We start from the raw sequence: 25,890 nt of genomic DNA, 5'->3' as shown, positions 1-25,890 counted from the left end.
AATAATAATAATAATAATAATAATAATAATAATAATAATAATTTTCATTCTTTGTACCCCGCCCATCTGATTGGGTTTCCCCAGCCACCCTGGGCAGCTTCCAGCATATACAAAAACATAATACTGTATGTACTTGCTCTGCTCCAGGGAATGAGCTGAAATGGAAGACTTTCCTATCCTTTCCCTCTTGCTTTTATTTTACGAAAATGGTGGTGATCAGAGATAATGTGTGGTGGTACTGCTGGCATAGAGAGCACTGTGTTCCTCCTGTTTTTCTCAACATGAGAACTAGATAATGCACAATCACCAAGGAATCAGACTCGTAGGAGTATAGCAGGAGTTTCTAGCTGACGTCATCTGGGAGCATCTTCTGCATTCAAATGTGCTTGCCAGTGGATGGCACATTCCAAAGCATAACTGACACCATTCCTTTTCTTTCTTAAAAAAAATTCTGACTGCTAACTTCACCTTATTGGCAGTCACCTTTCAACAGTCAGGTTTTAGCACCTCTTGAGAGCAGGCCTCAACCTGTTCACGGGAATAGGTGCAGGAACATAAATTGCAGCTTTGAAAGCTCCCAAACTGTATTGTTGTGTTTGAGGGCCCCTGAGCGCATTTAAATGAAATCTAGCTTTCATCTGTGTTGAAAGACTTCTTCACTTTATAAGACTTTAACGGTAAAGGGACCCCTGATCATTAGGTCCAGTCATGACTGACTCTGGGGTTGCGGCGCTCATCTCGCTTTACTAGCCAAGGGAGCCGGCGTATAGCTTCTGGGTCATGTGGCCAGCATGACAAAGCCGCTTCAGGTGAACCAGAGCAGCGCACAGAAACGCCGTTTACCTTCCTGCCAGAGTGGTACCTATTTGTCTACTTGCACTTTGTTTGCCTGCTTGCGTATAATGGGAGTTCCTATATATTGTGGGAACCCCACAATTGAAGAAGCATATTTCCCTATGTTTTCAAGCACCATTGAACTTCTCTTCAAAGCATTGCCTAAGACGAGACAGCGCCATTAGAAACTCTGCAAGCCGTACCGAAAGCTGTATAGCTGGGTTAATTTCAATCAGCAGCCTTCTTTCCACAACTCTCTAAAATCCATTATAAAAAGTAATGAGTAAGATGCCGGTTTGCTGAGCTTGAAAACGTGGGAAGGAGAATTAGTGCAGGCTGAATACTTGCTTTCTTCTTAGGGAGGGGCTGAGATGAAAAGAAGGCGGGTGTCATGGTTACCAATCAAATGACTCTGATTATCAGAGCTGGCAAATACGTTCTGCAAGCAATGTCCTAAACGTTGTCAGGGGAATAAAAGGCTCTTCAGTTACATGGGTGGGATGGTGTGAAATTGAGTTTGCCAGTAGGGCTGATAAAGTCATTCCTTTCCTGCACTAGTGCCAGAAACTCTAAACGCCTCTCTCTCTCTCTCTCTCTCTCTCTCTGTGTGTGTGTGTGTGTGTGTGTGTGTGTTAGAGGGGTGGAGCAGCAATCTTGCTGACTAATATTTTTAATGTTTCTTAGGTGGGTGTATGGCAGTCTCTGGCTCCTATGCCTCATCCTCAGTGGAGACGCAGAGCTGGTTCACACATGCACATACAATATTTGGTGACTCATAGCTGCTCCCTCCTTACGGGGCATTGTGTGGAAGGTGAATTCAGAGCATGTTCTACCTGGTGTGTTAGATTCATGATAGCTCATTTGCACATACATGTCGGTCCTTGATAGCATGTGTGTGTGCTGCCTAAGTTGCTTCACATGACTGTCATCAGAGGCCAGCATGTTAGACTAGGACTATGTATGTATGCCCAGCTTCACATGCTCACTCTGCCGTGAAGCTCACTGGCTATTCTTGAGCCTCTATCTGCCTAACCTACCCCTCCCAGGGTTGCTGTGAGGATAAAATAGCAGACCTTCCAAACGTCCCTATTTTCCAGGAAAAGTCCCGGATTTACAGAAGCCATCCTGGTTTCTGATTTGATCCTGGAATGTCCTGCTTTTCCTTATGACACCCCTATTTTCAGCAGAGAAATGCTGAAAGGTATGGAGTTATAATGAAACATTAAACATAAAAAAACCTTTGCTATACAAGGCTGCCTTCAGATTTCTTCTAAACGAGATAAGTAACTATACAACCTTTAGAAGACATCTGAAGGCAGCCTTATATACTAGGGAAGGGTTTTTTAAATAAAAAATTTAATGTTTTATTATGTTTTTATATCTGTTGGAAGCCTCCCAGAGTGGCTGGGGCAGTCCAGTCAGATGGGCGGGGTATAAATAATAAAATTCTTCTTGTTGTTGAATAGGACATTCCTATTTTCAGTGCTTTTTTGTGGGGGGACGCCAGAGTACGCATACCCCTAAACATTTTGTGAATCTTTGTACTTTTGTCCATTTACTGTTTTTATTTTTCATGATTTGAACTATAAAATGGTGATTTTCTTGAGTCAAAAAGAGAGTACCCCTAAACATTTAAAAAAAAATAAAATAGAAAAAGATACTGCTTCTTTTCATTGGAGAAATGTTAGGAGGATATGAAATAGGAGAATGAAATAACACCACCTTGAATTCCTTAGTGGAAAGCCAAGATATAAACATAATAAATAGCTGTGGTTTTTGTTATATACATCTCATGTTAAACTAGTGATGCCATTTCAGTCTTGGGATAAGATTCCTTGCAAAGTTCAGAAGCATACTCTTAGATATATTAAAGCTACGTTTCAAGGAAACAGTGTTTTATATTTTGCTTTCTTTTTCTGTATCCTAATAACTGGATATATAGATGCTGTTGAGGAATGAAATGAAAATGCAGTAAACCATTAAAAATAACCTGAACAATCAGAGCTCTATGCAAACACGACTGGTAGGGAAACACTGTTGCACAACCTAGTGATGATAAACCAGGATGCTTTGATGTTGTTAGCTACCCATCATCAGCTGATAATTTCAAACCGGTTGATAAACTTTCCTAGGCTACATAACCTCTTTACCCTGGCAGTGTGCAACTTCATCATACACATAAGATAATGTCTTGTGCAAGGCCTCTTTGCGTGAATCCTAGTTTTAAAAAAAAGAATTGAGGAAGGAGAGCTGTGCAGATACAGTTGGGTTCATATAAAACATATACAATCTTATATGTGCAGCCATGCCTTCAGGAGCTATCTATCTATTTATTAATTTAATTTAATTTTTAATTTATATACTGCCGTTGACCTGAGGATCACAGGAGAGTTTGCAGCATAAAATCACAAACATACACAACATAACAACAAACAAAATAATATCCCCACCTGCAATTTAAAAGCCCATAGATTGTTTAATCAGCCAAAGGTCTGGGAGAAGGGGAATGTTTTCGCCTGGTGCCTAAAGATGTGTAATGAAGGTGCTAGGTAAGCCTCTCTGGGGAGTTAGAGATGTCAGAAAATTCTAGTGGAAAATGGTCAGTGTTCACTTATTCATTTAATGTCCGGAGCAGAAATCAATTCACTGATTTCAATCGGTAGTCACCTTTGTTGTTTTCAGTTCTTCAAATTATATGAACTTGATTATGGTTCCCCACGCATTCCATTTCCGTTACATTGGGAAATGAATGGTGTGGAATAACATGTTCATAATGCAATCAGCTATGTAAAATTCTGCCACAAATAATAAAGGTTATGCCCGAAGGTGCACTGTACTGGAATGCAAACAGCACTGTGTGCAATGAACACAGGGCGAAATGCTTTCTTGCGTCCTTATCAGGAGCCTACAAATATGGCTGCCAACATTGCCAAGGCAATGAAGAATATAATTCTAGCCATTGGGAGCTGAGATGCAGCAAGTGGAAGCCATAGAATCTCCCCCTTTGAGCAGCACTTTCTCTCTTAGGCAGCTAAACTAGATAGCTAGGCTGGTCTCTGCGACTAAGATCTTTGGAACCAGTGCTGCGTGGCTGCTGTTTGAACCCTCAATCAAGAATTTAAAAATCAGGGGTCAGCAAACTTTTTCAGCAGGGGGCCGGTCCACTGTCCCTCAGACCTTGTGGGGGGCCAGACTATATTTTGAAAAATAATAATAAATGAACAAATTCCTATGCCCCACAAATAACCCAGAGATGTATTTTACATAAAAGCACACATTCTACTCATGTAAAAACACCAGGCAGGCCCCACAAATAACCCAGAGATGCATTTTAAATAAAAGGACACATTCTACTCAGGTAAAATCATGCTGATTCCCGGACTGTCTGCAGGCTGGATTTAGAAGGTGATTGGGCCGGATCCGGCCCCTGGGCCTTAGTTTGACTACCCATGTTTTTAAATATATATATGGAGGGGGGGCAGAGGCAAGTATTTCAGGTACTTCCTAAAGAATTATGATTATATTGCTTCAATTACTATCTACCCTTCTGCAAACTGCTACAGGTTAGGACCTGCCTCTTTTCCATAAAAGAGGGAAGCGATGCACAAAAGGGCATTAAAGTAGTTGGTCATTACTGGGGAAGCTGTACTGAGTTAGCAAGAAACTTAGAGTTTTGTTTTTGCAGTCTGCATTGTACCTGTAATCAAATCATGTGCTTGCACCCACGATTCCCAAGACTAAGATCGTAACTGGATCTTTCCCATGAAATAAATTTTTCTGATGATCAGGGACCTGCAAATGTTGGATTGGCTGTGATTGCTGCCAACGATCCTTTTTTCAAAGAATCACAGAACCATTCCTGCATTTCAGGGGGTTGGACTAGATGATCCTTGCGGTCCCTTCCAACTCTACAATTCTGCGATTCTATGAGTCTGTGGCTGGTTGCAGACGTAATACAGTGGTACCTCGGGTTAAGTACTTAATTTGTTCCGGAGGTCCGTACTTAAACTGAAACTGTTTTTAACCTGAAGCACCACTTTAGCTAATGGGGCCTCCTGCTGCTGCTGCGCCACTGGAGCACAATTTCTCTTCTCATCCTGAAGCAAAGTTCTTAACCTGAAGCACTATTTCTGGGTTAGCAGAGTCTGTAACCTGAAGCGTACGTAACCTGAAGCATATGTAACCTGAGGTACCACTGTATTTAAAGACCAAAAGTGCCCCATAGAGGTCACTCACATTCTTTCCCTATCCTCTCTCCCTTGGTGCAGTATTATGACTTCACCAAGGTTTGCATAGCCTCCAGTATTTCTCTGATGAAAATAGGGATGTCCTAAGGAAAAGCAGGACATTCCAGGATCAAATCAGAAACTGGGAAGGCTTCTGTAAATTGGGGACTGTCCCTGGAAAATAGGGACACTTGGAGGGTCTAAGCAGGGCTGTCTTTAGCAGATGCGGCGCCGGGGTGCAAATATCCGCTCAGTGCCCCCAAATTACCATGGATAGTGTGGGGGGAGCGAAGCTGCACACTGCCAGCCATGGGGCGGGGGGGTTGCACACCTCTCCCCCATGCCGCTCACTTGGGAAGGAAGCTGCATGCTCTCCAGCCATATGTTTGATGGGGTGCAGCTGGTGCGTGTACGGGGAAAGGGGAGGCTGTCAGCAAGGCCGCGCAGCTCACCCACTCTCGCTGGGGTGCCCCTGAGAGGCTGGTGCCCTTGCGCACCAAACTGAGGAGATTTCACTCCTCCCATATCCAAGAATCTCCTGAGATCTCTGCTGATTCTCCAGAGAGGAGGAGCAGTGTTCTGCTCTCTACTTATTCTACTCCAGAGTCAGTCAGTCAGTGTGTTGGAGAGAGACTGAGTGTTAGAGATCGTGTGTACAGATAAGGTTGCTGCTAAGAGCAGCTGCAGACACTCAGTGCAGTTTAGCATTCATTTATGCTTAGAACCCATTTAGCTCTGTATATAGTTTGTATGATAGTTGTAGATAGAATAAAGAAGTTATTCTACAGAGCTGCTCTCCGAGTCGTTTATACTCTGCTATACTCTGCTGTGCGACGACTGTCTTCTTGTGGAAGTGAATCCGGTGCTCACAACTCTAAGCTGTGAGTCCACAGCACTTTGACCTGTTCCTGTGCAGAATGTGGTCTCTGGAAGTGCGTCCCAGCTCGCCTAGCCCAGTCGGGGCTGAAGTAGAGGAGTCCAGTTGGTGGTACTGGCTCAAGGGCGATGCTGACACAAACCACTAAGCTGTATGGGAAAGACGGCTCTGGGTCTGAGGTTGAAGTTGGCAGCAGTGTGCTGGGTGGGGAAGAGGCAGGCAGGAGCAGCACCTTCTGTGTGTCAGTGGCTCTACCACTTTGCCAGGATCAGGATGTGTCAGGGTGAAGTGGTAGCGAGTTTGGAGAAGGTCTGGGGTGATCAATGTGGGACGTGGATATCACCAACCTAGTCTTTCTCTGACCTTGGCTTCCAACAAAATATTAAAAATACAATAAATCATCAGACATTAAAAACTTCCCTAAACAGGGCTGCCTTCAGATGTCTTCTAAAAGTCAGATAGTTGCTTATTTCCTTGACATCTGATGGGAGGGCATTCCACAGCGGGCGCCACTACCAAGAAGGCCCTCTGCCTGGTTCCCTGTAACCTCACAGTGAGGGAACTGCCGGAAGGCCCTTGGAGGTGGACCTCAGTGTCTGGGCTGAATGATGGGGGTGGAGACTCTCCTTCAGGTATACTGGGCCGAGGCCATTTAGGGCTTTAAAGGTCAACAGCAACACTTTGAATTGTGCTGGGAAACGTACTGGGAGTCTTTCAAGACTGGTGTTATGTGGTCTCGGCGGCCACTCCCAGTCAGCAGTCTAGCTGCCGCAGTCTAGCTGTTGTCTTTCTAAGTAACTGAGAGCTGGAAGAGGACCCCCACCCATTTACCACCTGGCACAGAGCCCCTTTTTCTCTGTTCTCTTAATGGCCCATCACTCCAGCTGGCCTGGCTATTACAGCAATGGAATCTGTGAACATACAGCTTACTTCCTCTCTCCCCCCCAACCCACAAACTGGTCTGGCACCCACAAATTCATAATAATATTAAGAGGAAGTGGAGTCAAGGGGAACAGGAAAGCCATATACAGCTCTTTTGGTTGCGTGAGCTTTTGCTTAGTTGCAACCTTCTATGAAATCTCCAAAAGACTCCCTCCCCACACCCCTAAGCATCTTGCCCTCCCTCCTTAATATACATTTGTTTAAGACTCGGCCTGTTGGAAGAAAAAGAGAACTCAGTTTCTTCCAATTTATAAATGCTTGGAGAGGATACCTCCTCACCCCAGGCAACCAGGCGAATGGTTAATTGCAAGCTTGTGTTCGCTCCGTTCTTGTCGTTTTCTATAATTGTGCAAGCTTTAGGGAGCCAACATTAAGAGGAAAAGTAGCACATATCTGATATCTGTTTTTAAAATCTTCTGGCACAAAATAAAAGCCCAGATGCTTATTTGCTCTGTGATGATACATACTCCACAACCAAAGCATTCAAAGGGCTTCAAGTTCTTTATTTATAGCAATAAAAAAAGTGCTGAACTTGGACTATGAAGTACCTTTCTAATACATATATTCTTTTCCTCCCCACGCACTGTAGGATTTGAAGGTGTGTGTTGAATTTATATATGCTGTTCCTGCTCGTGGAAGACATTTCATTCTGTCCAGGGGGCTTAAAGAAGCATTTTGTCTCGCTTCTGAATATGTGTGGATAGCACTGTATGCTGTTTTGGAGCTCTGAAAGTGAGGCATGAAGTTGCCAGTATGTCATTCAGGGACGTTGATGTGGATATAAAAGAATTCCTAGTGAGCATCAACCTGGGGCAATACTTTCAGAACTTCCAAGACTTCGGCTATAATGCTTTGCGAGACTGCGTGGGGATAAACAACAGTGTGCTTCAACAAATTGGAATAACTCCTACTGGGCACCGCAGAAGGATTCTCAAGCAGTTGGAGGTCATGTTTGCAAAAATGCTCGAAAAATCTGTGCCTGTTGAAAGCCAGAAAACTGATGATGCCGAAGAGTTGGGAAATAGCTGTTTGCAGCCATTTTGCTGCAGTTCCAGCACACACATCCTAAATCCAAACGGCGGTGAAACAAGCTGGTTACCCAGTGAATGGGCAGATAAGGCTTGTGGCAGTAATTACACGTATGAAGATAATAGCAAACTTTCAGACCATGAGTCATTAGAAGTCAAAGACAACATGTCTTCAGGTTTGGATTCTCCTAGCTCATCCTGTCAGGACTTGAAATGCTCAACAGATGTTGCCTCTGTTCCGAGGAATGCAGTGAAAAATGTGATGTCCAAAAAGATACCCCTTTCACTCAGCGAAAAAGTGCACTCAGAAGCCATCGATTTTCAGCCAGGTAACACACCGGAAGAAACATCATTTCTGTCCTCTGGTTTTTCTTCTTCTGAAATGAAGTCTGGCAGAGATGAGCGCTTGAAGTTTTCGGAGCCAGAAAGCTTGTCCGATACTCCACCAGACTCCCCGCTCTTTGAGTTTAAAGGCGAAATGATAGAGAACGATTTGTACCGCACTTGTACTCAGAGTACAAAGGGAACTCCTAGGCCAACGCGCTCCTTCATGCTCAGGCACCGTCCTGTTCCCAAAATACCTGGCTCTTCCTCAGCGGTGAAGGCTTTGATAAGGTAAACTTTAATAAATTTCTATGTTTTGTGGTGCTTTTGGAGTGCTCAATGTGCTTCATGTACACTGTTTCAGTAATCCTTACAATTCTGAAAGGTTAGTCAGTTTTATTCCCCAGAGTTGCTGGGGAAACCCAGCCAGATGGGTGGGGTATTATTATTATTATTATTATTATTATTAATAATAATAATAATAATAATCTGTGTATTTCCAGACAGAGAGTCTGAGGCCTATGGTCATCCAGTGTGTCCATGGCTGATTCAATATTTGAACCAGGAATTTCTTGCTTTGCAACTCAGTCTCTTGACTGAGCTCTTGAGTTGAAGAACAGGGATGGTGATGGGGCCAGTGTGGCTTATTGCACAAATGTGGATAAACGTGTGAGAACATAAGTAGGGTTGCCATATTTCAAAAGTAAAATTTCTGACACCCGCAAAGTTGTTGAGCTTTTTTTCAGGAAGACCCCTAAACTATTGAGCTTTGCCCAAAATAGTGATTTTAAGCTTTTGGAGCTATTTCTGCTGCTGACGCCATTCTTACGTCTGAAAACCAGGACATGTCAGTTTTTCTGACGTGTGGCAAGCCTAGGTATAAGGGACGGGAGGTTTCGGTAACTGTTAATAGGTGCGGTTAGAGAACCTGGAGTGTTAGCAGGGGTAGCCTTTCTCATTCCTGCATGAAAACTGTTCTTGCCTCTGCTGCAGTTTGTGCTTTCAGGCTCGAAGGTGCCCTCCAAACTGGGTTGCCTCCTGTATCAGTGACTGCCAGCCCCTGCGTCTTCTCTGAGCTACATTTCCCAGAATGGCTAAACAACCAATTCCTCTTCCCAGGGAATGCTGGGCATAGTGGTTCTATGAGGGGAATAGGTGTCTGCTAACAACTACAGTTTTCAGGATTCTCTGGAGGAAGCCATGACTGTTTAAACGGCACGATACTGCTTTAAGTGTACAGTCAAACCTTGGCCCCTGAACAGCTTTGTTTTTGAATGTTTGGGCTCCAAAACTCAAAAAAACTGGAAGTAAACACTCTGGTTGTTGAATGTTTTTCGGAAGCCGAACATCCATTGTGGCTTCCACTTGAGGGTTAGGGTTAAGTTTGAGGAAGCTCTTGCAACCAATCGGAAGCCGCGCCTCAGTTTTCGGACATGATTTTTTAATATTATTATTATTATTATTATTATTTCCCCAAGGAAATACAAACCCTGGCTAAGTGCCTGGAGCCCTGGAATATCTTGCTACCATTCCACAGAGATTGGGGTAACAGTAATATGTTACTTAATCAGTAATAGTATAGTGTCTCCTCTATGACCACTTCTGATCACTCTTCTGATGTAACATCCAAGTTTGCCTCCTTACAATGAAGTATACGATGTCCAAAGTCAGTCTCAGAAGGAGTGGCAGACATTCTGCAGAGACTCGTCAAAAATAGATATCACATAATTTAAAAATGACCAGCTTCCTCCTTTTTTTTTTTTTAAAAAAAACACCTGTCACAAAGCAATACACTTCAACACATAACTCCATGTTACGAGACATGTGGGCTTGGCATTGAAAACTGCAGACATGTCCTGAGTCCCTGCTCACTGTAACTTCAATAATAATAATAATAATAATAATAATAATAATAATAATAGATTACTTATACCCCACCCATCTCGCTGGGTTTCCCTAGACACACTGGGCAGCTCCCAAGAGAATATTAAGAACACAACAAAACATCAAACATTAAAAACTTCCCTAAACAGGACTGCCTTCGGATGTCTTCTAAAAGTCAGATAGTTGATTATTTCCTTGACATCAGATGGGAGGTGGTCAGGGAACTGCCATCAGGTCAGAGGCGAGAGGGGGAAGGGCAGTTGTGTTATAGGGAACCTCCAAAGATCTTGTGAAGCAGCTCCTCCTCTGGCAAGGAGGAAAGCCCCAGCTTCAGTGGAGAGGAGCTGGGAGGAACGCGGGATGCAAGGGAGAGCCTCAACACTGAGGCTGAGCAGGCCAGAAACGAGGGAAGTACCCCTTTGCCAGTGCCCAGTCTGTGCAGTAGGTTTCGGCACAAGGAAAGGAGGAGAAGGCTGGGGGGGGGGTCATGCGACTGTTATGCTGGGGGAGGTACAAGGACCGCCCACTCCCAGATTCTGCTAGCGAGTGAGTCAGAGATGAACTTGCAAGGCTCTTCACTGTAGATAGTTTGCACTAATAATAAAGCCTGGAAAAGGCAGGACGTAATCTTGCCTGTTTGCTCTCAAGCAACCACACCACCACCTGATAGAGGTTGTTCCACAGGGTGGGTGCCACTACCGAGAAGGTCCTCTGTAATCTCACTTATCGCAGGTAGGGAACCGCCAGAAGGCCCTCGGAGCTGGACCTCAGTGTCCGGGCAGAACGATGGGGGTGGAGACGCTCCTTCAAGTATACTGGGCCAAGGCTGTTTAGGACTTGAAAGGTCAGCACCAACGCTTTGAATTGTGCTCAGAAACGTACTGGGATCCAATGTAGGTCTTTCAGGACACGTGTTATGTGGTCTTGGCGGCTGCTCCCAGTCACCAGTCTAGCTGCCGCATTCTGGATTAGTTGTAGTTTCCGGGTCACCTTCAAAGAGATGATGTGCTCTGACATCATCTCAGATATGTTTCCATGTCCATTCAACAGCTGCCAGTGGCATGAAGTGGGGGAATGGGCAATGCTCATTGCAATAACTTCAGGATTTGGGAGAGGTTGAACTAGACAATTCAGAGGGGAAAACCAGAACTGCATTCAAACCATTTTTGTCAGCCGCTCTATTCACCTCTGCCCTCTAATAGGCAGCCCTCAATTTTGTGGTCATGATGCACAAGCCACAGAACTGTGGTCACCCTTTGTTTTTCAATTAATTGCATTAAATGCCATGCACAGACGCTGAGATCTGTTAAGAGATGCAGACTGCTGAATTTGAAGCTAAGGTCTCTATAGTTAATGCTACTTGTCTGTTAGTGCTTAGATTCCTCCCCAAGCTCTGAAAAAGTTTAGTGTCCTTGTGTAGTGCACTTATCTAGTGTTCTTTCATGCCTGGATTTTTAAAAGAAATTTTCTATATTATTATTCTCCTTACATATGGCTAAGGGACAGGATCTCTCCCCACCTCCCTGAGACCTTTACCTGTCTTTGAAAATTGCCTCCAGCTTGTTAAGCACAGATTATAGAAGTCTGTGTGTCCTTAGAAATGTAAAGGAACTTCGGGGGATATGGAACAGCGCAGCGGTGCTAGCAGCATGGCTGTGAATTCTACAGAGAGCTCATGTTTTGTCACCTCTTATTTAAAGTGTGCTGCAGAGATATTTTTTTTAAAAAAATTTAAATAAAAATGAATGTCCTCATTGAAATTTCAATACCAAATCTGTCAGGCAGAGTAGCCACACTGAGCAAATAACTCTGTGTTCCCCACTCCCACTTTTATTCTAGGTCCGGGATTGTATTGTTTAATTGGTGTCTTATTACTTAACAAAATATGTTACTTGCAATGCTGCATTCCACCCGACTGTTACTTTGTAGCTTGAATGCCTTGGGAAGGTTACAGCATTCGGGGATTTTTAGGTTAGAGAAAAGGCGAAATGAAACAGGTGTATAAAAATATTTATAGAGAAAGTGGATCGAGAGAGATAAAAAAAGTCTTTCTTCTTGTCTCTTAATTCTAGAAGTTGGGGGACATCCTGGATGTTGAAAGACAGACAAAACAAAGTACTTCTTCACAGCAACTCAGACAGAGTTGCTGTTGTGCTCAGTTTTTGCTTCCCATAGGCCTCTGTGAAAACAGGATGTTGGACTGGATAGTCTAGCACAGGCATAGGCAAACTCGGCCCTCCAGATATCTTGGGACTACAACTCCCATCATCCCTGACCACTGGTCCTGTTAGCTAGGGGTGATGGGAGTTATAGTCCCTAAACATCTGGAGGGCCGAGTTTGCCTATGCCTGGTCTAGCAGGTTCGGATGGGATCAATGTCTTAAATACCGTATTGGCCCGAATATAAGGTGCACCCACACCTTTAAAATTCAAGGCTGAATGGGGAGTGGCTGGCACCCTGCTCCCAAAGCCGATGCCGGCGCCTGGCTCTGAGCACACTGTGCGCCCACCTCCCAACACTACTGCCTCCGGGCAATATCTCCCCAAGCCAGCGCGTGGACGGGCTGCGTGCCACTGCCCCACTGCCCCAGGCTGCTCTGGGGGGGGGAGGCACACCGCTTTGCCAGTGGCCTCCCCCCTTTCCCCCTTCCTTATGGCGGCTCGGGGGAGGCTTAGAAGATGTGGTTGGGACGGGCGCCATTGTCCTCCACCCCCAATGGCCCTCATGGGCAGCTGTTTCAGCAGCGATAACGTAAGGTTGCAAATATAAGCCACACTTTAACTTTTCGCAGTAGGAATTTGGAAAAAAAGTGCTGCTTGTATTTGGGCCAATACGGTGCTTCAGTTTATGTGCTCCGCCCCCCTTTTGCAGAAGGAACCTTAAGACCTGTGAATGTGATGAATTTGTATTTGTTGCACACCAGTTTAGCTGTCCCAGACACGGCTTGCCTTGCCTCCTCGTGACTTTGGCCTTGATGAGGGAGCCTGTCGTAGTGGCGCTTGGTTGCACCCCATTGCACCCTTCTAAAATCTGCACCCGGGTCCCGGGTCCCCACGCTATGCCACTGGGTGGATTATAGGAATTTGAGACTGGGAACATTGCCCAATGCTAGACAACCTTCCATTGGTGCTTTTGTAAAGAGTTCCTCTCTCATTTCTGCATTACATCACTTCTTGATTTTAAATCTTTCAGAAACTCTAATGCAGTGTTTTGAAAAGAGCAAATTAATAGCACCAGTTTTCAGAATTTCAAGACTGTCATGTTGTATTCGGTTATGTTACAAGACACGAGTTGTTTGACATGATGTGAGTGTTGATTTTGTTTCCTAACAAGATTCAGAGAGACTTTGTTTTGTAATTTTAATAAAAGTAATGAGTCACAGTTTCCTTGTCTGAGAAACCTAATTGAGATAATATCAAAGTGACATGCTGCCTACATGATGACACTTATTTTGCAATTTTTGAAGACTTTTTAAAAAGCCTTTCAGTTTATGGGAACAGAGAAGGCCCACAGTTGATTCGCTTGCACAACAGCTGTGAACATGGGCAAATTTATACTCTAAACTCCATAGTTAGCCTTCCCCAACATCCACATGTTTTGGATAGCAATTGCCATCCACTCCAGACAGCATGATGAGGCTGATGGGAATTGCAGTTTGAAACTAGGGGTATACATATTTTTGAGTCCATTATGTCTTCCCTTTCCACAAGGGGATAAGATACCTTGGCACCTTTTGGAAGAAAGAGCAAGCTAAAAGTTAATTAATTAATACCCATTCTGTGTGGACTTTTATCAGTCTAATTCTGGAGAATCATACTATTTTGGGGGTTATAAACAAGTTCAGAAGTTTTACGTGAAGACTTTTCTGGGAAGCCAACTTTTTTATTTTATCACAGATTTTATTCTGCCTTTCTTTCAAGGAAGCAAGGGCAATTTGCACAGGGTTTCATCCACTCATCCCGTAACATATCTTGAAGCATATGTTTTGGATTCTAAACTGCTTTTTTATTTTTTTTGAAAAATCTTTTTCTTTGAGAAGATTTATATCCTTGTCTATCTTTCTGTATTCTTGGCATGGATCTCTATTTTCAATATGGATTGCTGAGGATTAATGCTGCTTCCATTATTCAGAATGTACTTCCGCCTGAAAATTAACATAGCATGTTTGGGACACACATACACACACACACACACACACACACATATGCAAAAAATCAGGCATGCCATTTTTTAAATGAATTTTCGAAATGGTTGGCTTGCAACATTGCATAAATACATTGTTCTGCATCCAAAGTGCTGATCAGTTTGCCGTTGCATTTGATGTTGAGATGATGCTTATCATTCTTCCTGTCAAAGCGACTGGCTGATTTCTGTGCACAGTCATGAGCCGTTGTATAAGACTGTTTTATTCAACATTGTTATTCATTCTCTGCCATAGACTTAACAATGTAGCAAAACACTTGCTTTTTAGTGGATGTGTGGCAAGTGTTTGGAGACCTTGGACTCAGAGACACTGGCAAAGAAAAAACGCTTTATGTGTGTTGTATGTGCATTGTAACCCTGTGACACCAGATGGCGCTGTGGAGTCCCGTTTTTGCCAACCCGATTTCTCATACAAAGTTTACAACGCGTTTAACACTTCTTTGACATGTCTAGATCCAGCCCTTATCCCTTGTTCAGCACATGTATCAGTAGCTGTTAATATTCTATTGTCACTTTGCATACCATGCTAAATCATAGCATGAGAATCTGGAAGAATAAGGTACCATGAACATCCCTCCTTCTCTACTTCCTGTTTAGGGAAGTTTTTAATGTTTGATGTTTTATTGTGTTTTTAATATTCTGTTGGAAGCTGCCCAGAGTGGCAGGGGAAACCCAGGCAGATGGGCAGGGTATAAATAATCAGTTCTTAGTATTGTTATTATTACTTCTTCCATATAGCCAGAAGGAGTTCAGAAGCTTTTTCTTTTGGCTAGCCATGGTTTATCCTGTTGCCCTGAGTGACGTGTTTTAACCAGTACTAACAGTGGTCAATTTCAAACAAACCAACTTCAAACAATGGGTTAGAAAGCGCTTTTTTTTTTTAAAAAAAAAAAACCATCTATAGTTGGTATTGATCACAGCTCTGGCTGGAGACAGTATGGTAAGCTGTGCTTAATTAAATGCAGAACTGCCAATGATGATGATGATGATGATGATGATAATTATTATTATTATTATTATTATTTATTTATTTATTTATACCCCACCTATCTGGCTGGGTCCCCCCAGCCACTCTGGGCGGCTTCCAACAAAACACTAAAATAAAATAACCTATTAAACATTAAAAGCTTCCCTAAACAGGGCTGCCTTTAGATGTCTTCTAAAAGTTTGGTAGTTATTTTTCTCTTTGACATCTGGTGGCAGGGTGTTCCACAGGGCGGGTGCCACTACCGAGAAGGCCCTCTGCCTGGTTCCTTGTAACTTGGCGTCTCACAGCAAGGGAACCGCCAGAAGGCCCTCAGCGCTAGACCTCAGTGTCTGGGCTGAATGATGGGGGTGAAGACGCTCCTTCAGGTATACTGGACCGAGGCCGTTTAGGGCTTTAAAGGTCAGCACCAACACTTTGAATTGTGCTCAGAAACGTATTTCTCTTCCCAGCTGTATGGGGAAGGAGAGGAAATGGCAGCACACAGACCCAGCTTCCATTGAAGCTTGTGAACTTCCTATTAAACCTTGATTTAGTGTGAAGTGCAAACGTGTCCTTTTGAAACAAAAGTATCATGGATATTCATTGAATTCTAGTTATTTGCGTCAATAGTTCGGAGCTGCCTTTAGATTAGGTGCTGTAATAGAAAAGTGGGGGCTCATCTACACTTCCACCTACCCTAACACTAGAAAAACCTGATATTTACTGCTAAATAGGAGAGAACTTCAGTTGGGTTTTCTCAGGATTTGCTCCAATTGAGCACTATTTGAAGAAGTGTCCATGCACACAAAAGCTTATACCCAGAACAAACTTTGTTGGTCTCTAAGGTAAAGGTAAAGGGACCCCTGACTATTAGGTCCAGTCTGCCTGACTCTGGGGTTGCGGCGCTCATCTTGCTTTATTGGCCGAGGGAGCCGGCGTACAGCTTCCGGGTCATGTGGCCAGCATGACTAAGCCGCTTCTGGCGAACCAGAGCAGTGCACGGAAACGCTGTTTACCTTCCCTCCGGAGTGGTGATTTAAAGTCTGTATTTCCATCAGAGTAATTAGAAGCATGTTCTGCCTTATATTTATCTCTTCACGTTGGTGTTTTTTCAGCTCCCTTCAGGAAAGAAGAAACGTGAATGGTTTAAGTATCCTTTGTTCCGAGACTCATATTTCACAAAGAAGTAAGTTGAACTTTGCAGCTATGAGCAAATTATACTGAGTTATTGGAAAATGTAAGAAGAAAGCAAGGTGATAATAAATTGGTTTTTGTTTGTTTGTTCCCCCCATTATTGTAATTTTATTGGTGTTAGCCGCCCTGAGCCTGGCTCTGGCCGGGGAGGGCAGGGTATAAATAAAAAATTATTATTTATTATTATTATTTGGGAAATATAGCATGATAACACCAAGAAGGCCATCTTAATAAATAAAATATCTTTATAGGTGATAAGTTGGCACATCTTACATTTCTTGAATTACTTATTTCTTTCAAACAAAGAAAATATTCTATCTTTACTTAATATCTCTTTCCCCCCAGATAGCATAGATTTGCTTCGATTGTAATGAAGGAAAAGTGCTTGAGCATAGCTCAAATGTCTTGGTATCTCCCCCAGGGAGAAATGTGCTCACTGTTACTGTTCTCCTGTGGAGGACATGTGCAGGGTTTGTTTCAGGTGTGAAACCCAAGAACCACAGAAACAGGATGTGTGAGTCACATGTGCATTCTTTGATGCTGCCTTCTCATCGCACTTCACAAAGCCACTTGCGATGTATTTTTCGTACCCTATGCACTTATCAGTAACCTTTGATCTCTTCCTTCTTTGATATATGCTAGGGGAGTGTATGTATAGTCTAAGTATGTGTGACGGTAGCAGAATCTGTTTTTAGAAAAATGTGTGCCACCAGTCAGACATAGGCAAGCAGGCAGACAGTTGGGGATAATTCATACAAAGAAGGGGTGGTGCCAAACTGTTCTGTTCCCAAGTTTCTCTTCTCAAAGCTGCTTCTTCATCCTACTTTTCTCCAGTCAGGGCTTGCTTCTGGAACTAGTTTCATGAGAAAAACTTTGCTTCAAACTTCTTCTGAGCAGCTGACATTTTAAACATGCAGGTCATAATGTTGTCACCACAAATTAGATGCTTAAGTAAAGTAAAGTAAAGTAATACAGGAAGGGCAGAGCGTAGGAGCAAACTTGGGGCTCGTTCTGTTCGTTCCATGATTTCTTCTGTTTGTCCCCTGATTTCTAGTCACAGATCCAAGAGGTCTTTAAAAAAATAATAATTATCCCACAACTTTCTCTGGGAAAACCTGTTGTTTACCTGCAGAAAATCCTATGAATGCTTGTAAACAGTGGCTTTTCCACAGGACAAAAAAAGAGAGAGGAATAATTTCGTGTAGTCAAATGAAATCACAAGCAGGGTTTGAATTATAAGCAGCGGATTGAGGATGACAATAAATGTAACAGAGGAAATAGGTATTAGATATAGTTTGACATATAAAGCAGCAGAATATGGGTGGAAAAAACACCACAGAGGTATGGGTGGGATATCACCTTGTTCATTTTGCAAGAATATTGAATTTGAAGTTAATGTGTTGAGGTTTTCAAAACTGAATGAGAATCTGTTATATATAAAAAAGAACCTTTCGGACTGCGACTAGATGGGACAAAAGGACGTGTGTTTAACAGAGGAAAAACTGAGATGTGTTTCAATTGGTATGTGTGTGTGAATGAAAGGAGACAGAGAGAAAGAGGGTTTTCTTTTGGCTCATTTCCCTGCTCCTCAGTCCAAGGTGCACAGAGGACTGCACCTATGAAATGTTCCGGTGTTAAACCAGCTATCCAAATAACACAAGATCAAAGCTAAATTTCACAGTGGAATATGACAAAACAAGAAGAGCAGCAGGGATATATTCTCATCAATTGGAAAATGCTGTTTAAAGTCGAGAGGGTTTCTGAGCCCAGACCGAGAGAATGATTGACACGGTGGGCCCTCCCCTAGCATCAAAGGCCCCCCACCTCGTTCACCCTCTCACACCCCTGCAAACATTTATTCTTTAACCTTCCTATTCCATAGGACACTCTGTTTTTTGTTTTTATTTTGAGACTCTTCCTGGTTTTCAAAGGGAAGCCTGAATCTCTCTTGGGTGTGCAGAAGTAGTCACATGGCTGTTTGAATCCTTGCTCTGGTGTTTAATTGAATAGCTGACACTCTCCCCGAGGGCAAAGGATTAAGGAGAGTTAATAGCGTTCCAACTTTTTCCCTCCTGTGAAGATGGCTAAACAACTGCTTGAAGTGAACTTCTGCCTGCTCATATTTAAGACTTAACCTGGACATGTTCAGGCACATTTTGTGCTCTGCAAAATAACCCTGCTGTCAGCTCTAGGCCTTTAAAAACCACCAAACAATTTCCCCTCCCCTCCCACCCCTTTGCACCCTGAAACGATGAGACGACTTTGAAGGCAGTGGGTATTGTTTTGTTTCGTTTTTTGATCTTCCTTTTGATTCTTTTTAAAGTCTACATCCACAGCTTTCTGGCTGGAATTAGTAATGACTGGAGAGCTTCAGCTTCATTTAGTCAACATGATGTTAGGAAGAATCATAGAATTGTAGAAACTGGAAAGGACCACAAGGATCATCTGGTCCAACAAAGCGTTTGAACTCACAACCTTGAGATTCTGCAGATGTTAAGAAGATGTTGAGAAGAAAAGTTTGTAATGGAACTATTGATTAAATAGAGACAGATGCTCTTCATTTAAATACAAAGGGTGCATTCTCATTACATTCTCACAGCAACATAGCACATCTTTGGAATCCTAGGTCAACAGGTTCAAGTTATGGCACCACTATGAAGACATTACTGCGTTCTTGTTTCAATGACCCACAAATGGACCCTTTGGAGATGTGGGCTTTAGAACTGATAAACTCACAGTCTGTTGTACTGTGGAGACTTGGGTTTCAGAGCAGATGTAGAGTTCCTTTCAGAAAAGATGATCTTAGTCCCTTGCATAGCATCTCTGATCACTTGCATGATTTCAAGGAAGCAAAGGTACCAGTGCTTTAGCCCACAGTTATGGAATCTATCATGAGTTGAAGCAGGTTTCTTTTCTAAGTAAAGAGTGTGGCTTGGACCAAACAAGCAAGAAGCTCCATCAGTGATGTGAAAGGTCAAGGAAACTAATCATAAATATACTTTCGTTCACCATGGTTTCACCTTTATGATGGGTTTGCATTTCCTTTGCAAGAGAGTTAGCCAGTCGGCTACTGCAAAATAAGATATTTAACTTGGAAAGTGGATTGGAAGTAAAATCAAGGCTGTTGATTCCTCATAGGATTCCTCTTTAGGGGTCCAGATTCCCATACACCCAGTCTAAATCAGAATATAGTAGCTACCCAGATCTTCCTCTACATTACTCCATTCCATTCCTTTCCCACTTGGATTTCCATGTTTTTCTGCCACATCCACCCAAATAGCATCGGGCTATTTGGGTGTTCTTCTCCCTTTTTAGATTTCCCCCTCTATTTTTTGTACTTTTCCAAACTGTGTGCTTCTCCAAAACCTGTTGATACCTCACTTGTTTGGTGTGTCATATTGGCTACATTAACAACAGTATCCTCAGCCTAAACAGCGGTAATCTGGGGAACAATTCACTGATACCACATTGTGATACTCTTTTTTTGAAAAAAGAAAATAGACAACCTTAGACTGCTATGTGCCTCGCTAGAGTGTAATAAAAATGTGCTGAATAGTACAAACAGGTTTCTGAGAAAGTGGAGGCACATGAACCTTTGCAGAAGTTTTAATTAATATTGTCAGCAGCCCCGAGGCTTACTTAGAAGCAGGTTCTAGTGAAATGAATGTTAAATAAGGTAAATGGGATTAGCTTAGGGTACCCATATTATTTTCTGAAACGTGTATATTGAAGGGGACTTGTATAGCTTAATACTTGGATCAAGGGCTTGAAGTACCATCTGCTTAAATTGGTATCATTGGTACACTGATGGTGTTTCAGTCAGCTTTAAATAAAGAGTTGATGATTGATACAGTGGTACCTCGGGTTAAGAACTTAATTCATTCTGGAGGTCTGTTCTTAACCTGAAACTGTTCTTAATCTGAAGCATCACTTTAGCTAATGGGGCCTCCCGCTGCCGCCATGTCGCTGCTGCATAATTTCTGTTCTCATCCTGAAGCAAAGTTCTTAACCCAAGGTACTATTTCTGGGTTAGCGGAGTCTGTAACCTGAAGCATCTGTAACCTGAAGCGTCTGTAACCCGAGGTACCACTGTAAAAATCTGAACAGATTTGTATGACAATGCCACTACCGAGCGTCAGGAGGAGGTGGGGTTGCGGGCTCTCATCCCCTCCCACACTCCCGCGGGGCTGGCGTCAACCTCGCGGGAAGCTGGGATTCCCTTTCGCATCCCGTGCGCCAGCCAATCGGCTGGCGGCATGGGTGGGCCTTCCAGAGGCCACTTAAGGTCAGGGCAGCCCTTGGCTCTCCCCTTTTCTTCCCTGCAGCTTACGCGGTTTCCCACCCACCCACCCTTTAGGTTTGCCATCGACCTTGCTATGGGCTTCGGCTGGTCGCCGCAAGGGGCCGGGTAGGAATTTTTCCATTTGGCTAATTGGCTGGTTGTGGAGCCACTTGGTTTTTTCGCCTACCTCGTAGGAATTCGTCACAACTTCCTCGGTTTTGGCAGTAGGCATTGGCCGGGGTATTGTTATGCAAATTAGATCGGGGGGGAGGAGCACCATCACCTCCCCCATTGCTTGAAGGGTAGTTCGTTAAAGGACTCCAAGGGGCGACGCCTCGTCCGAAACCTACGGAGGCTAGGGCCTAAAGCGCGCCCCCGAGCGGTAACCCCTCGGGGAGCGCCTAGGGATATGCATCTCGGGTAGCTCCCCCTGTTGGTGTTTAACCCTTCCCGGTTAGACCGGATAGTCGGTTAGGGGCCAATGCCTAAAGCCAATACCTCTCTTACCTGTAATCAATAAAGTTGTGGCCATTTTCGCCCATTAACCTAGTCTGGTGTCTTTATTCATTCTACCTGTGGGGGGGAGGGAATAGCCACGCAATCTTTTTAGGAGTTGCATGCATGCATCAATTTATTGGTTGCCTTTGGACTAGCCAATGTGTTGCCTTCCAGATGTTTTGTGTCACATCTTTCATCAGCCCCAGCCAGCATGACCAATGGTCAGAGGTGATGATACTTGTAGTCTACAGCATCTGAAAGGCACCACATGAGCTATTCTAGGATTGTATCACCAAGTGGAGACTTTTTTGTGCAAACTAGCCATCACAGGTACCACTTCATTGCAACTCAGTGCTCTTCTCTTCATAGAGTACATGCATTTATCTTGGGAGAGTGTGTGCAGGTTATCATGTTAGAGAAATTGAGCAATTCTGTGTGCTTATTTGAAGCAACCCCTATTTTCTTTTAAAGGAGACTCTGAGGAAGAAAAGCCACCTCCCATCTCTCCATATGGGGAAACCTTCCTTATCAGCTGCCCAGAAGACACAGTGAGTTGTCGTTTACTAGCAAAATTTCTTTTGTTCTAATGGAGTGTGGTGGAGATAATAAAAGCACATTATATGCCCTGTAGGAACTCCTGTTAGTGAGATCTGTGAACTGCCCTGCGACCTCTGGGTATAGGATGGTATATAAATTCATAATATAATAAAATATCATCATCATCTGGGCCACCCAGTGCCAGACTGCAGAAGAGATTTTGTCAAGTGCAGAACTTCATTTTTGGCAACAAATGTTAGTGATGATAGCCCATTCACTGTTATGGAATAAAGTAAAGGGGCTTGTGCATGAACACTACTGGAGTTAGTGTTAAGCTTTCTCATTAATAATGATGATGATGATGATGATGATGATGATGATAATAATAATATTTATACCCAGCCCATCTGGCTGGGTTTCCCCAGCCACTGTGAGTGGCTCCCAACAGAATATTAATAATAATTATAATAAAAGCGATAAAAGATCAAACAATAAAAACTTCCCTAAACAGGACTGCTTTCAGACATCTTCTAAAAGTCAGATAGTTGTTTATGTCCTTGACATCTGGTAGGAGAGTGTTCCACAGGGCAGGCGCCACTACCAAGAAGGCCCTCTGCCTGGTTCCCTGTAACCTCACTTCTCACAGGGAGGGAACCACCAGAAGGCCCTTGGCTCTGGACCTCAGTGTCCAGGCTGAACGATGGGGTTGGAGACACTCCTTCAGGTATACTGGGCTGAGTGTGTTTACCAAACATCCATCTAGTCTCAGCCTGTGTTCTTTTTCTTGGTCACATAAGAGTGTGACAAAATATTGGGAGAAAGGAGTGGAATGCTAGGAGTTGGCATATAAATTGCGTTACTTATTAGGAGGCCCACAAAGTTAAAAGAGACTGACTTTGTTTATATGGAACAATCTAGAAGACTGGACTCGTTAAGACAGGGGAAGAAGAAGATAACAGAAAATTAGCTATGGTCGAAATGGGTGATTTGTACTCTGTTTAATTCAGCTAAGAAATGATGCATGTGTTAAGGATGCCAGGGTTTTTGAACTGGGGAGGGAAGCTGCTCTTTGCTGTGCTGTGATGCCAGCATTGTGGGTGGTCAGAGGGTGGCATGGCAGCTACTACGTCAGTAGGGATCAGGTGACATAGGGTTTCATTTGATTCTGAAGAGCTACTGTCTTGTCAGTCTGGGTACATGTTGCTCTTGGGGCTAGCCTTCACTTCTTGTTTCAGCCCAGCAAGGATAAAGATATCCACTGAAGGTTGATGTTTTTGACTGTATTCTTAAACATATATTCAGAATAAATAGATGCCTTGTTGAGTTTGCATAAATCCCAGATCCCATGCAGTCATCGCTTTATGCAAGTTTCATTTGCAGGATTAATGACAGGGAAAATGATATGAAACTAAGATGGAGTTGCAGACAAGAGGCAGCACTATTCACAGACATTCCGTGTGGTTAGATGTAAGACTGAAGAGGGATATTGGGCCAGACATGGAGAACAGAAGGTTTTAGTTTATCGGAGGGATGCCTGGAGAAACATATTAATGAGACACTGGGGAATTGGAGGAGGAAGGTGCATCAGTTGGAACTTAAGGCGCTTGTCTGTGCTGAAAAATGAGCTTGGATGTTAGCGATACTGGGCTGTGATTTCAACCAAGAAAGAAGTCATCAGTGAGCAATGATTCTCCCCACCTCAAGGTTGACAGTCACAAAAAGCCTCTTGTTTAACATGCTGCCCTTTAAAGTGGTCAATTTACGTGATTTGCCCAGTTGGGTTTTTTTTAATTCCCCCACCCTCTATTCGGAAGTGCAAACCCTTGTGACATTAACATATGAGAGTGCTGGAGGTGAAATAGTTAAACAAGTTACCCAGGGGGGTGGAGTCAGAGGGACTATAAAACCAGCTCTGGGAGGGGCGAAAGGAGAGTTCGTTGGGAGTTGGGTGGTTGGTTGGAGTGGGAGTGAATTGGGATAGAGTCTGTGGGTAGGTTGAGTTAGTGTAGCAAAATAAGTTGAGTCAGGAACAGTTAGGGGCTAGGCAGACAAGGAAATATCTGAGAGGCGGTTTACTGAGTGAGAACAGGTAGTGGAAGTTATAGGTCTGGATAGGCACCCCATGATTGTAATTAACTGATACCGTTTATGAAACCACACACTTGTTAAACTGAAATAAATAAACAGGAGTTTATGTTCCAATTTAAACTTGACTGGACTCAGTATTGTACCAGGTAGGGCCTGGGTGGTGGCAGAGAGAAATAAAGTGGCAGCACAGGGATCAATAGACGGTGAAACGTCCGGGGACCTTGTGTGATCACCACAACTCTCTCACCCTTTTATTATAGGGTTAGCCAACATGGTTCCTTCCAGATCTTGTTGGACTACAGTTCCCATTAGCTGGCCGTGGTCAGAGATGATGGGAGTTATAGTTCATCAACATCTGGAGGGCATCATGTTGGCTTTATTACAGACTGGTTTTGGAAATGTCTCTCAGAGGTTTGCTGCCCCATCTGACGCAATCTCAAAATCCCTGCACTTGGATGTGTAGAACTAGATTAGCAGTTCTATATATTGTTGTTGTTGGCATCCGTCTGTCCCAGGAGACAATGGAAGAGTGTGCCTTGGGGGTAAATTCAAACCATTGGAGAGTTGATCAGGTAGTTGATTATTTCCTTGACATCTGATGGGAGAGCGTTCCACAAGGCAGGCGCCACTACCGAGAATGCTCTCGGAGCTGGACCTCAGTGTCCGGGCTGAACAATGGGGGTGGAGAAGCTCCTTCAGGTATACTGGGCTGAGGCTGTTTAGAGCTTTAAAGGTCAACACCAACACTTTGAATTGTACTCGGAAATGTACTGGGAGTCAATGTAGGTCTTTCAGGACCAGTGTTATATCGTCTTGGTGGCCACTCCCAGTCACCAGTGTAGCTGCCGCATTCTGGATTAGTTGTAGTTTCTGGGTCACCTTCAAAGGTAGTCCCACATAGAGTGCATTGTAGTTGTCCAAGTGGGAGATAACTAGAGCATGCACCACTCTGGCCCGACAGTCTGCCAGCAGATAGGGTCTCAGCCTGCATACCAAATGGAGCTGGTAGACAGCTGCCCTGGACACAGAATTGGCCTGCACCTCCATGGACAGCTGTAAGTCCAAAGTGACTCCTAGGCTGTGCACCTGGTCCTTCAGGGGCACAGTTACCCCATTCAAGACCAGGGAGTCCCTCACATCTGCCCACCCCCTGTTTGTGTTTCATGGGATAGAAATTTGAGGGATAGAAATCCTGTTGCATTACTGGAAGTCTCTTCTGCCTGTGCATGGACATCTCTGGATGCAACCGAAAGCCTTTTAGCTCTCCAAAAATTACCCATTTAACTATTCAGCTTGGGAATCTCTATTTGCAGGAAAACTACGTCAAAGAACTTTCAAGCACACTGGAAGAGAACAGAGACGACGAAAACACTCACAGGGAGAGCCTTCTGAACAAAACATGGTATTGGATTATAACTTTTGGTTAAACATCACACATCCCTCTCTTGATTTAAATGCTTGGAATTACAACATGTATATCAGAATCAGGATTTCGTGGGTTGGTGTTTTTTTAATACTCACAAATTGCATTATGTTTGCAACCAGTATACATTATTATTATTATCACCACTATTTCAATGAATTTATTTTTGCCTAGTATGGGAATAGCCAGTGTGGTCTGGTTCTTGCACACCCCTGTGTTGCTGCTGCTCTCTTATTCTAGAATTCTTTCAGAAATCTCAGTTTTTTCCATTCTTTGTGCTAAAGTGGAGTCCTGATGTTACATAAGAAGCTGACAATGATCAAAAGTGTTCAGCTGCATAGGTGCTCCAACTTGATTTGGCCTACTGCCCCTTTTTCAGAAATAATAATAATAATTACTCCGTGCCCCCTGGGAACAGAAAGATGCAGTGACAAATTTGTGTTCTTTTATGTAGCTATATTTCCATAGTAAAGAAAGATGTCGTTGTAAATAAGACACCTTGAAGCTTGAAGTTATAAAATTATTTATTAAGCTCAACTATAGCAACATTTGCATTGCATACAGAAAATTAAGATAACGAAG

The 25,890-nt window shown here is 43.4% G+C and overlaps 1 protein-coding gene across 3 annotated transcripts in view; it reads left to right on the top strand.

Moving 5' to 3' along the window:
- Positions 1-25,890, top strand: part of ARAP2 (ArfGAP with RhoGAP domain, ankyrin repeat and PH domain 2) — a 132,648-nt gene that overhangs the window by 4,574 nt on the left and 102,184 nt on the right. For all 3 annotated transcript variants that reach the window (XM_083754820.1, XM_083754818.1, XM_083754819.1), the window contains 4 exons: positions 7,469-8,522; positions 16,402-16,472; positions 21,732-21,808; positions 25,199-25,287. In XM_083754820.1, the coding sequence (XP_083610946.1) occupies positions 7,633-8,522; positions 16,402-16,472; positions 21,732-21,808; positions 25,199-25,287 (1,127 nt within the window). In that variant the 5' untranslated portion in view covers positions 7,469-7,632. The remainder of the gene's footprint in view (positions 1-7,468; positions 8,523-16,401; positions 16,473-21,731; positions 21,809-25,198; positions 25,288-25,890) is intronic.

Source organism: Podarcis gaigeae (genome assembly GCF_964106915.1).
Source record: "Podarcis gaigeae genome assembly, chromosome: 9".
Lineage (NCBI taxonomy): Eukaryota > Metazoa > Chordata > Lepidosauria > Squamata > Lacertidae > Podarcis > Podarcis gaigeae.
The sequence above is the reverse complement of the archived record's forward strand: the minus strand, read 5'-3'. Positions and strand labels throughout refer to the sequence as shown.